At 42.0% G+C, this 13,559-nt stretch overlaps 1 protein-coding gene across 1 annotated transcript in view; it reads left to right on the forward strand.

Moving 5' to 3' along the window:
• LOC126095168 (zinc finger protein basonuclin-2-like) overlaps window positions 1-13,559 on the forward strand; it is a 330,566-nt gene that overhangs the window by 25,846 nt on the left and 291,161 nt on the right. Inside the window, exon 2 of the mRNA XM_049909896.1 lies at window positions 6,162-6,247. Coding sequence (XP_049765853.1) covers window positions 6,162-6,247 — 86 coding nt within the window. The remainder of the gene's footprint in view (window positions 1-6,161; window positions 6,248-13,559) is intronic.

Consider the following 13,559-nt stretch of genomic DNA (forward strand, 5'->3'; position numbering starts at 1 on the left):
TGTAAACACACACTTTTTGAATTGAACAATGCCTATTGACATTAACAAACTAAAAATGAGATCAATCAGAATGTCGATGGTGTCTTTTGCAGGATTCTAATACGAGTCTTTTACGAGATATAGTATTTTGAAAAGTTTCCACACCGACACTTGTACAGTAGCTGGGTTAGCACACACTAAAGAACAACTCAAGTGCGTACACTGGTCACGTGGGTTCTGACCAGTAACGAGACACAGGTTGTGCTAAAAATGACCACTGGCGGCGGCAATACAAGTCTCCAGTCTGGTATTGAACGACTGCTGCTACCGTGCTATCATTTCAGCTGAGATATCTGAGCAGGCTGCAGTAACACGTTGTTGCATATCATGGGGTGTAGTTTGTATGTCCTTGTAAACAGTGTCTAGGTGTTACATTATCACTTTCTTGTAACTGGTTGAAGAGGCTGATAAATAATTGCCGAGATGGTTGACGTCTATTGGGATATATTGCCTGATACACCGTAGAAGAACGAACTGCATTCTTCCTGCGCTCCGCATACACCATGAGCATGTTGACGTTTTCTGCATTAGTAAATCCCATCTTCCACTCCCGACCTACTGCTTGGACTGACACACAGGAACTGACTAGGAAGTTTCAATGCACTCAAGGAAAACACAAGCACAGTGTAAGCAAAAATAACAACGCCGTGCCTAGCAACTAAGCAGGTTGAAGGGCACAAACAATCGTCGGTGTGGGAACTTCTGAAAATACGATATTTCTTAAACTACTCGCCCGAGAATCCTGAAACATAGGCCACTGACATTCTAATTTACGGTAGTTTTGGTCTGATAATGTCTACAGACGTTGAGTTTAAAAAAGTGTAGATTTGCAACAAAAATACACTTTCTAAGGCTCATTACAAACTGTTTATTGGCCAATGCATTCTATGAAAACTGCACATCAGTATCGCTTTCCATTTCTGCAATATATGCAGTGCAAATTTTAGGTGATTCACCCTGTGTATTGAACAGAGTAGGAGAGATAGAGATAGAGAGAGAGAAAGTGTGTTTGCGTGTGTGTGTGTGTGTGTGTGTGTGTGTGTGTGAGAGAGAGAGAGAGAGAGAGAGAGAGAGAGAGAGAGAATACAGTAAGACCTTATTTCTTTTTACGCAGTCAAATAATTTTCTTTTTCTAAGTAGGCAAATACATGGAACTTTTCTATTTTCTCCTTCCTTTTATGACTGCTACCTGCCAACTCTAAGAAGAGTTAGGTAGAAGATTCCTTCCGTCGGATAACAGTATTTCCAACGACAGGTGAAGAAGACAATAATTTAATGTTCTCTTAAACATAAACTTACCAGATCCTCTCTATACACGTCCACATGTTTCATGTTGTCTTGTACAAAATAAACCTTATGCGTATTTGAACTGTCTTTAGCATTCGAAATCGTCCAAAATTGTAACTGTAATATTTTCGTATAACAGAGACAGGGTACTGAAAGAGTTTCTCTTGGAGGCGGCAGAAAGATCAAGAAAACAGAATGATAGCTCTCTACAATAGCTGCCAATGTAGACTAACGGTATTTTGCACTTCAGATAATGTAAGATTGTAGTAAACCTAGAATGTGCTGTTCATTGTGTCGCAGCAGTCATGAATCATGTGCTGCAAATAACTTTTTGTAGAAAGATTGTTCAAAAACAGTATATGAACTACACTGAAAAACTGTACTCAAGTGCAGAAAATTTCTGTCAGATTTTATGAAGACTGGACGTTGAACATTTACGAATGAGAGAGACGCGAACGGTCAATGGCTGTTTTGTTGTGAACAGGAAGTCGAAAACTGTGAATGTTAAGATTTCGAAGAAAGATATCAAACCTGATCAAGAAAACTTCAAGATTTGGATTTTGGGGTGGAATTTACTCGCCTCAATCTGCAACTGTTGCGGCCAAAACTGTCGAATTTGGTATTCGAATCCTTTGTCCTGCATATTCTGCTTATTTGACCCACTACCAGAGCATTCTCACCAATCTAGCGAAATAATCTAGCGAAATAATTCAAACGTACATAGGAAATCTCAACTCCAAGCGAGGTGACATGGTGCTTAAGATCCAAGGGTCCTTTCTCTCAGTCTTGTCTAACCACCAATGTACTCCGTCTCCCATAACTTAGGATGTCGATGGGATGTAAATTTTGGTCATCCTTTTTCCTGGTGAATCATTGTCCCAAATGATTCACTGCTTTTTACGGCTGGAGAGCCTTTACTTCCATTTTCTTCGAAGCCTCCTCAATGCTCTGGTAGGCTGAAACTCCAGTTTTACTGGATGGAAACGGTAACCGAATAATGGCTTAAAACAATTAGCTACATTTGTAAACATTTTTCGCGTATGAGGTCGTTGCAAAAATGTAGGTTTTGGTGCTAACAGAGGCAGAATGTGCTCATAGATCGTAACTATATATCTCTATATCCGGAATAGTGACATTTTATAGAAATAATATCGGTACTCATACGCTGATAATGTCCTGTTGATATACAGACCATATCGATACAAAAAGAAAAAGAAGAAAGGCCCTGAAGACCATGCGACAATCGTCCGACCTGCGTCTCATCCTGAGTCATTCTCTATAGAGTGTGGAACTGAGGTGCATGGAGGTGGTGGTGGTTGTGATGGTGGTCGTGATGGTGCTGGTTGTGGTAAGGTCCTATGGGACCAAACTGATGGGGTCATCGGTCCGTAGGCCTACACACTACTAAATCTAACTTAAAGTAACTTACGCTAATGACAGCCCACACACCCAAGCCCGAGGAAGGACTCGAATCTCCGGCGGCGGTAGCCGCGCGAACCGTGGCAAGGCGCCACAGACCTCGCGGCTACCCAGCGCGGCAGGTGCATGGAATCAGCACAACGAACTCCCAGCCGTTTTCGACGTTTCGACATTGGGCCGCTGCATATCTCGATATATCAGGCTTCCTCATTTCTAATTTGTACATACCTTTCCTCGGCAATATAACGTAGCATTCTTTTCACACGTCTTGTCTAATAAACTTAACAAAACGAATATCCATTATTTTTAATATTTCATAGGTATGTCTCCTCAGCGAAATTAGATGGTAAGTACTTAACTAGGTTTTGGTGATTTCATTTTCACGTCTTGACATTCTATATGTCTCGCACATCCGTGTCTCTATCTCTCTTCATACGGAAGGTAAGAGACGAGTTAATAAAATGGCTTAGTAAATGCGAATAATCATCTGAACCAGATGCAAAAAATGAGAGAAATGCTCGAACGAGAATCTTTGAAAATGGTGCTCGAAGTGAATTGGCATATTGGCTCTTAGGCCCAATCCTTTCCTGCTATGACACGTAGAACATTCTAAATAAATTATTTGTTTTGTAATTCGCCTTATTATTTTTTGCAATGATGTGGGAAGCATAATTCTGTGGTATCAGAATCAGTTCTTAATCTTTTTCCGTTCAAAGAAGTTATGTACGAAAAGAGATAAAATGTTTTCTTCATTCTTCTGACAAACGAGAGATTTGTCGCTTAAAGCGTTCATCTTGCTTACCTCTCTTCGTTTTCCTGTAACTGTAAAATCCCTGTGTTATCTCTTCAAATGATCTCTGACTAAATGGAGGAGTCCTTGGCTCACGGTAATCCCGACGGAACCACTGCTTGGCAGAAAGACCATGTACCATCTAACAACGAATGTTCGAAACGTTTTCTTCATAATTTGACTCTTGGAACAGGTGTACCGAGAACGCGATAGTAATAAAAACGCATTTTGTGAAGAAAATACACTTAGAACGTTTGCAGCGAGGTACTGTCGTTGCAAATTACTCCGAAGAGCAGGGCGATTTGAAGATGAACACCACTTGGCACAAAGACTGAGAGATGATCCTTAGAATAAATGAATACAGTGCGACACACGTACGTAGACAGAAAAAAACAACAAATATCGTGTGACTAGACGATCGGCGATCAGTGTCTGGAATCAGCTGCAGTTGTCACGTAACTAGGAGTATCTGTTCGGAGCAATTTAAACTGCGACGTCCACATAAATCCAGACGTCGAGCAAGGAAGATTATGGAGTGAGATTTACAGGTAAAATGCTGTCGACGTGTAATTCACCCACAAAACAGGTGTCATACACTACCATCTTTCGCCATATTCTTGAGTATGGTGCGTCGATCTATAGCTTTACCAAGTACATTTATCGGAAAAGAGGGCAGATTCGAAGAAAATCTGCCCTGTTTGTCATGAATCTAAGCAGCCAGCGACCAGATCTCATATTGCTAAAAGATCACATTCAGCGTTATTTTAATAGCCTTTACGTATGAAGTGTTACAAGACTTGCAAGGAGACTGTAAATTATTGGAAAGAATGTTGGACTCATAGGGACTGTTCACACTATAGTGGGAATCCATACCAAGTAGTAACACGAATAGAGTATGAATGCAGATGAACTAATAAAATCTTTACGATCGACTTTGTCATATTCAAATGAAAACTCAAAAGCGATCAGTAGAAACGTAAACATTAAATTTAGATAAGAAACACAAGTATAGATATGTGCAAATTGTGTATACTGCTACAGCAATAGTTCTTGGTACTTAAATACTCCACGTGTTTCGTGACTGAAATTCATTTACAGATGCTGTAAGAAACATTTCCATCATAGGTAAATTCTTCCGACGGTGTAGCAGTTGGTATATTTCATGTCCTACTTCGATTCATAAAAACGCTCGTAAGCTTCAGCTGTCGACTGTCCATTTTCTAAACACGCTTCTGATATCCAGAAACGTAGAAGAGTACAGAGCACTATACACAGTCATTTAATTACTAATAGAATTAACAGGACATGGCAAATATTCTACATTGTACTACAAAGTAAAGAAACTAAGTAATGTTGACAACTGAATGGATACTGATAGGAATAAAATTCCGTGTACAGGCAAAGAAACACCTTTTGTTCCATATATCAAAAGGTCTGTCAGCATGTGAGGCCTCTCTTGATCTCTTAAACCCTTTGTACACCAGATACTTGCTTGAGCCTATTGGAAAGTGAATATACTGCAGCGCCGGTAGCGTTTTATTTCTGAACTGAGTCTCGCTTGTCACAAGTGCTCCTCTTTGTTTACACGTTGGCGCCAAAATTGTGTATGCCAAACGCTGTCTTCCGTACTGGTGTGCAGGATGGTGCAGAAACTTTTTGTGTCAGATACCCGTCAACAGAACGTCACGTTCCCATTAGACAAATTGGCAACATGTCTTTGTTTAGCCCTGTATTGAGTTGTGAAAGTGAAGTGATGAGGGACGGTCCGTCTCACAGAAAGTTGGAATATAGTTATATAATAATAGTAGAGTTAATTAACGGTGAAAATGGAATTCATGAGCAATATCCGTGACAAACGTCGTATAGTTTGTTTTGTATAGGCTACTGCTAGGAACTGAACGAGTGGGAAAAAGTGTCTTCGACACATTTCAAGATATCAACATTTATTTGCTCAAGACAATATGTACATTTAGATCACACCAAACAATACCTAGAAGGCATTGCGTAGTGCCATTTTGCTTTATCGTTCTTGTCTTATTTTCTCTGTAAGGGCCAAATAATGTAAGAAGTGTATTTTTCTCCTTCAAAAGAGCTATTTGTTTAAAGAAACTGAGTTCATTACTGTTTCTACTTATTGCATATAGCAGGCTTTTGCCCAGGTATTGAACAACTTTTTTCTATCAGGTTTTTGGTTACTCTTGTGAGACAAACATCGCAGAAAATGTGTTAAGTCCTCATGCAACAGCTGCCATTTTTGACGAAAACAGAGAATAGAATAAAGAATAATAAGACACAAAAGTACAAAGTCCATTACTATGCCATGAGTGGTCACTGCGTGAAATAGATTAACTTTCGATGTTCAGTGACGACACCAACACTGCCCGTTTCATCGCATGCGCAGTCTTCAGCTCGCTCAGGATTGCAGAACTTTGTACTCGAGACAATCAACTGATCAATGGCGTTGTTGGTGAAGCTGACATGTGATGTGCTCCGTCACAACCAGTCAAGTTAAATAAGAAAGTCGCTCGTATAGAACAGGTTGTAGAATGAACGCCACGATGGTAGGGCACAGTGATCCCCAGTGTGGACCTACTACTTGTCGGAATGAAACATATTTTGTTTGCAGGCGAGGACTACCGGCTGCAGGCGCCCAGAGCGGAGGCTGGCCAATCAGCGCCCAGCTCGTCGCCTACTTGTGGACCTGTGGAGGGGGTAAGTGTGATTACCCGCCGCACACGTCTCCTCACAACGCATTCTCCACCTGCGATCTCTCTCTCTCTCTCTCTCTCTCTCTCTCTCCGTGCATGATACGCCACGCATTATGCCTTCATTTTCAGCCCCCTCCAACATCCGCTCGTCACGTTGTTCACCAGACGAACAATGGCCATGTACTGTACACAGACAGCTTGCACGTGCGCCGTCTGACGTCCAGAGCCTGACGTTGGACGGTGCGTATGTATTACGTAATTGCAAATCACACAACCTTTGTCTTCGTTCGTGAGGGCTCGTAGCATAGCTATCACGATCGTTTCCTGGCAATGGTATTTGTTTCTTTACTGCACCACAACGTTATGATTGTCGGAGTTTATGACGTTCCCTGAGTAGTGTGGTAGTGACACTTTACATCGACTGTTCAAGGTTAAGTGAAATACACAGCTGAGCTTGCCCGCATCTCGTGGTCGTGCGGTAGCGTTCTCGCTTCCCACGCCCGGGTTCCCGGGTTCGATTCCCGGCGGGGTCAGGGATTTTCTCTGCCTCGTGATGGCTGGGTGTTGTGTGCTGTCCTTAGGTTAGTTAGGTTTAAGTAGTTCTAAGTTCTAGGGGACTTATGACCACAGCAGTTGAGTCCCATAGTGCTCAGAGCCATTTGAACCACCACAGCTGAGCTTATGTCATCAACTTGTGCGTCTCACTAATGATAATTGGATAAGAAATTAATTTATGTTGCCATATATCATGATAATGAACGGTTCTGTTACTTGTTGTCTGAAAACGATATTCACAAGCTAGGTGAAACATGTGAAATACAGGGCTATTACAAATGATTGAAGCGATTTCATAAATTCACTGTAGCTCCACTCATTGACATATGGTCACGACACACAACAGATACGTAGAAAAACTCATAAAGTTTTGTTTGGCTGAAGCCGCACTTCAGGTTTCTGCCGCCAGAGCGCTCGAGAGCGCAGTGAGACAAAATGGCGACAGGAGGCGAGAAAGCGTATGTCGTGCTTGAAATGCACTCACATCAGTCAGTCATAACAGTGCAACGACACTTCAGGACGAAGTTCAACAAAGATCCACCAACTGCTAACTCCATTCGGCGATGGTATGCGCAGTTTAAAACTTATGGATGCCTTTGTAAGGGGAAATCAACGGGTCGGCCTGCAGTGAGCGAAGAAACGGTTGAACGCGTGCGGGCAAGTTTCACGCGTAGCCCGCGGAAAATTGGCTCATGCCACAACTGGAAACCGACAGCACCGACTTCATCTTTCAACAGGATGATGCTCCACCGCACTTCCATCATGATGTTCGGTATTTCTTAAACAGGAGATTGGAAAACCGATGGATCGGTCGTGGTGGAGATCATGATCAGCAATTCATGTCATGGCCTCCACGCACTCCCGACTTAACCCCATGCGATTTCTTTTTGTGGGGTTATGTGAAAGATTCAGTGTTTAAACCTCCTCTACCAAGAAACGAACCAGAACTGCGAGCTCGCATCAACGATGCTTTCGAACTCATTGATGGGGACATGCTTAGCCGAGTGTAGGAGGAACTTGATTATCGGCTTGATGTCTGCCGAATCACTAAAGGGGCACATATCGAACATTTGTGAATGCCTAAAAACACCTTTTTGAGTTTTTGTATGTATGTGCAAAGCATTGTGAAAATATCTCAAATAATAAAGTTATTGTAGAGCTGTGAAATCGCTTCAGTCATTTGTAATAACTCTGTAAATGTTCCGCGCTGCCGCAACGTAGTTGGATTCTTCATAGAAGCAAATGTCACATTTTGATTTCACAAAAGTCTCTGATATCCTGAAACTGTTTACATGTAAGATGACTTAAAAATATTTTCCAACATTCGCTTAAATATCCTCTCTTCGATAAAATCCTGCAGGCTACGTCTACGTGTATGACCCGAAAGGCGTTGTAAAGTGCACGGTGGAGAGTACATCACGACAATATTGTCGATTTTCTTTCCTGTTCCTTTCGCTTATTGTGTGGGGCACTACTGACTGTCGAGATCGCTCTCTGTCGTTCTCCGTAATGCACGTACACCCTAGACTAGACCAACGAAGGCCAACGAACGACAGATGGTTCAAATGGCTCTGAGCACTATGGGACTTAACAGCTGAGGTCATCAGTCCCCTAGAACTTAGAACTCCTTAAACCTAACTAAGGACACCACACACATCCATGCCCGAGGCGGCATTCGAACCTGCGACCGTAGTGGTCGCGCGGTTCCAGACTGTAGCGCCTAGAACCGCTCGGCCACTCCGGCCGGCTCGAACGACAGAGACTGGATTCAGCCGAATATTGGTCGGTGGCGCACTGGCATTCGAATTCTCATCTACACAAACGAAGGGTTTTAGGCCAAGCGATACGGCCATGTGGAATCGCAGTTGGCTCGTAACTTGCCATCGTTGCTCCTGTGTTGTTATTGTTGTCAAGTAGCGTATTAATTATATATCCATTAAGAGTCACTCACAGTTTCATTTGATTCCTTCGTCGTTTACGACGGAAAGATAACATTAAAGCCACCATTTTCTTATCCACGTCGTGCATATCACTCTCTAATAGCTGAGTTATTTCCCTTCAAGCGTCTAGTCTTTTCAGTTTATTTTTATAATCGCAGTTCGTAGGGGCCGATAAACATTCCTGTTCACGATAAGGCTCTATCAGCTTTAATGCTGTCTCTATGTTCCACTCTACACTCCAGTATTTTTAAAGACAAGAAAAACACATCTTTTGCGAGTGAAACAGCGAATGTTGAAGTTTCCCACGATAGCCGCAATCAGTGTTTTATTGATAGTTCTGCTGTTTAGTGTAACAGTCAACTACCGTACTTCAAACTGTAAATTCCAGACCTTCTGATGATGTTCGTTCGGATTAAAGAGCGAAACTGGTCAATAAAGCAAACTAAGTGCGACTTGTGGCTGCCCTTAAATACACACCCAATTTAAAGGCACACTGACGTCACAAAAGTCAAGGTCTAGCAGTATACACATACACAGATGAAGGCAGTATCGCTGATGATGATGATGATGATTTACGGTGGAGGGCGCTAAACCTCAAGGTCATCAGCGGCCTTGCATTAATGTCTGACCGAAGATGATTTTCTCAACCCATGGACGAAAATCAGTAAACTGGAAAACTACGTGCGATCCCAGGAACAGGCAATGTAAAGCAGCCCGAAGAAGGTGAGGCTCAGAAAGCCCGTAATAAAACCCCAGCGTGACACAGCGGGATCACTAAAAACAATTATGGATAAAATATCTGGAAAGATGTTGTTAAAAAATGACAAATAACCGTGGCTGGATGACAACTTACATATAATACGTGATCCAGCCACTCGGTGACACTTTACAGGACTCTGGGGAGAGTTCCGGACACACACAAAATCTTAAGACACGAACAACACTCGCCTCGTTATCAGTTAAAATATAGTTTGCAAGAGCTGATGGTGGTGAGGCGCAGACACCACGAACCCATGCACTGAAGCTGTCATCGAAGCATTGTGGAAACTGGTGTTGACTCCATAATAGTGTCGGCTGTGTTTACATGGAATGGACTGGGTCCTCTGGTAAGAGGTACTTGGAGCCGTTTTCAACCATTTATGGACTCCATGTTTCCAAACAACGACGTCATGTCTTCCGGCCACAGTTGTTCGTGACTTGTTTGAGGAACATTCTGGACAATTCGAGTGAATGATTTAGCCACCCAGACCGCTCGACGTGAATCCCATCCAATATCTGTGGGACTGAATCGAGAGGTCAGTTCGTGCACAACATCCTGCATCGCCAAATATTTCGCAATTATAGACGGCTATAGAGGCAGTATTTCAGCAAGGGAGTTCCAACGACTTGCTGAGTCCATGTCACGCTGAGATGCTGCACTATGCAGTGCAAAAGAAGGTCCGACACAATATTGGAGGTTCCCATGACTTCTGTCATCTCAGTGGATATATTCCGAAAAGCATTGTAAAGTGCATGGTGGAGAGTACATGGCGCCACCACAATCGATTTTCTTTCCTCTTCCATTCACGTAGTGGGCGAGGTAATACTGACTGTACATATCGATATATGTCCTCTTCGTAGCAGAGCGGTCAGCGCGGCGTGTACAGGAGCAGGGTTCGATTCCCGGTAGCATAAGGGATTTTTCGTTGGTGGGAGAAGCAGGGGCTGGTACAGGTTGCACTCAGCCTGGTGAAGCCAACTGAGGAGTTACTGGACAGCTTATTAGCGGTTCCAAGGTTAAGAACCAGACAACAATCCGGAGAGCGGAGTTCCATCCACATGCCTGTCCATACCGCATCCAGCGACGCATTTGGCAGAAGGTGTGGCGGTCTGTCTACCCCGATTGGTCCAGAGCGACCATAGCGCGAAGCTTTTCGTTACCTTATATCGCTCAGCAAAGGACTTGGAAGAGCAGTTGAACGGAATGTATGGTATCTTGAAGGGAGAATATAAGATGAACATCAACAAAAGCAAAACGAGGATAATGGAATGTAGTCGAATTAAGTCGGGTGATGCTGAGGGAATTAGATTAGGAAATGAGACACTTAAAGTAGTAAACGAGTTTTGCTATTTGGGGAGCAAAATAACTGATGATGGTCGAAGTAGAGAGGATATAAAATGTAGCCTGGCAATGGCAAGGAAAGCGTTTCTGAAGAAGAGAAATTTGTTAACATCGACTATAGATTTAAGTGTCAGGAAGTCATTTCTGAAAGTATTGGTATGGAGTGTAGTCATGTATGGAAGTGAAACATGGACGGTAAATAGTTTGGACAAGAAGAGAATAGAAGCTTTTGAAATGTGGTGCTACAAAAGAATGCTGAAGATTAGATGGGTAGATCACATAACTAATGAGGAAGTATTGAATAGGATTGGGGAGAAGAGAAATTTGTGGCACAACTTGACCAGAAGAAGGGATCGGTTCATAGGACATGTTCTGAGGCATCAAGGGATCACCAATTTAGTATTGGAGGGCAGCGTGGAGGGTAAAAATCGTAGGGGGAGGCCAAGAGATGAATACAGTAAGCAGATTCTGAAGGATGTAGGTTGCAGTAGGTACTGGGAGATGAAGAAGCTAGCACAGGATAGAGTAGCATGGAGAGCTGCATCAAACCAGTCTCAGGACTGAAGACCACAACAAAAACAACATATCGCTCTATACAAGCCTTAAACTCTTATTATTTTGTTTTGATAAGCCACAAACGAGCTCTACGGTGGTGGTAGCATAACGGTCGCAGAGTCTTCTTCCAGTACAGAGCCTCTAAATATAGCCAACAACTTTTCGCAAGAACAACGTCGTCTTTCTTGCAAAGATTCGCATTTCAGTTCCCAGGGCATTTCCGTTGCACTATCGTGTCGGCTATACTGACCTCTTAAGAACCCAGCAACACATCTCTAAATTCATTGATGTCTTCAGTAGGGACATAAGCTGAAATAATAAATTAAAACTTGTGCCACAGCAGTGTGTTGAGTTCGAATATCTTGCTCACTAGACAGATATACTAGCCACTACACTACGGTGGTGTTGCGGCTACCGCACTGCACACCTGACCGCCCTAGTCGCACGCAGTCCCTCACACAAATGTCAGTCCACGTCATTTGCACATTTTCCCCTTCTTAAGGGGCTCCGGAACGCCCTATACTTGCAATGTTACAATAACGCTTATAAATTACATCTTTCCTCACAAAGTATTTGAGGTAGGAAGTTGAACTTTTTACAGATTATTTATTGGAATATGGGCTACAACTTAACACAGGGATTTTACAAAATTTTAGTTCAGTTATTAAAGATGATTTTTTTCAATTGCAATGAAAATTCACATCACTTTTTTTGCAATTTTTTATTTATATATTCAAAAATATACAGTCTTTTGGAAAAAGGCTGTGTTAAATTATGCAGAAGGTACTGTGTAACATTTACTGAAAGTTTGAAACAAATATGTTTGGAAGATCCTTAGAAAACATGTAATTAGTATGAGAAGGTAAAAGTTTTGGGAATCGAGCGACAAAGATTGGATTAACTTTTTAGTGCATTCCAGGTCCATAGGATGGATTATCTTCATCCTCTGCAAACTCCTCCTCCAGCTTCCTCTTGTTCCTCCTCCTGTTTACTCTTGCTTGTATTTCTAGACTCTTTACAGCCCTGTCTGCAGCCCGAAGGCGTTCCTTGTCTAAAGCAAGCATCGCTCGTATCATGTTAGAACCTATCTTCATTCCCATATTTCTAAATACCTTGCACCTTACAATGTTGCCATCATTGAAAGTCGCAACAGCATCATACACACCAAAGTGAAGTGTTTCTATTCCAACAAATACAGTCTTGGGGATTCTCGACCATATAACACTATTTACACTTTCATTGGGGTTTTGAGTTTTTCCGTGAATACACTTTTTCAACGGTTCAGGTGCTGCTAAGTCTCTGAAAATAGGTTTTATCACCTCCATTATTGCATGAGGCAGACTATGCTTATGAGTGTACACTTCACCAGTTAGCAATCCTTTGTTATATTTACACCAACTGTCTTCTTCTTTGAGACGCAAGCTATGTTGGGGATTTTCATCGGTTGAAGAAGTATGAAAAAAAAGAGCCCAAACAGCCTTCTTCATTTCGTCAACACTTTGGATTTCTAATTTCTAATAACTTTACTTTTACTCATTATTATACTTCAACAAAACAGAGACTCAAGAAACAGAATTAATTACGAGTATTTTCGAGATAACGACAGAGTAAATAAACATGAAACAATCGACAATCACACCAGCGATATATATTGAACCATCACAGGTTAGCCACAACACATACTTTATCTCACATCACTAAAATGTACCTGATGAACACAGACGTTAATAATAACACCATTTGACAGCAGTTTAACAGCGCCACACTGGTGTCGCCCATGTAGAACACATTTAAAAAAAATTTTAAAAATAGTTGTAGTCTTCGGAATTGAATAAATTATATATCTATTAAAAGGTAATAGTCTGCAGATTCAGAAAACGCAAAAAAGTAAAAATTGAACTTTTCATGATTTTGAGCCTTTCCGGAGCCCCTTAAATCGTCAGTATTGCCGAGGCTCCCTACATTAGAGTAACGCTCCAGCTTTGTACGTAACGAGGAAAGCCTGCCTTTACGTCATGCATAGGTGATCTATTGACGTGGTGGAACAACATTTTTCGGGAGACATATGAGTCTCTGTTTTATCTTCGATTACTTCACCTATGTCTGAGGTACAGACAGGATTTCCAAATTACGTATAATGCTGGGATGCTGTTCCAATATCAGAA

Source organism: Schistocerca cancellata, chromosome 8, assembly GCF_023864275.1.
Source record: "Schistocerca cancellata isolate TAMUIC-IGC-003103 chromosome 8, iqSchCanc2.1, whole genome shotgun sequence".
Taxonomy (NCBI): Eukaryota; Metazoa; Arthropoda; class Insecta; order Orthoptera; family Acrididae; genus Schistocerca; species Schistocerca cancellata.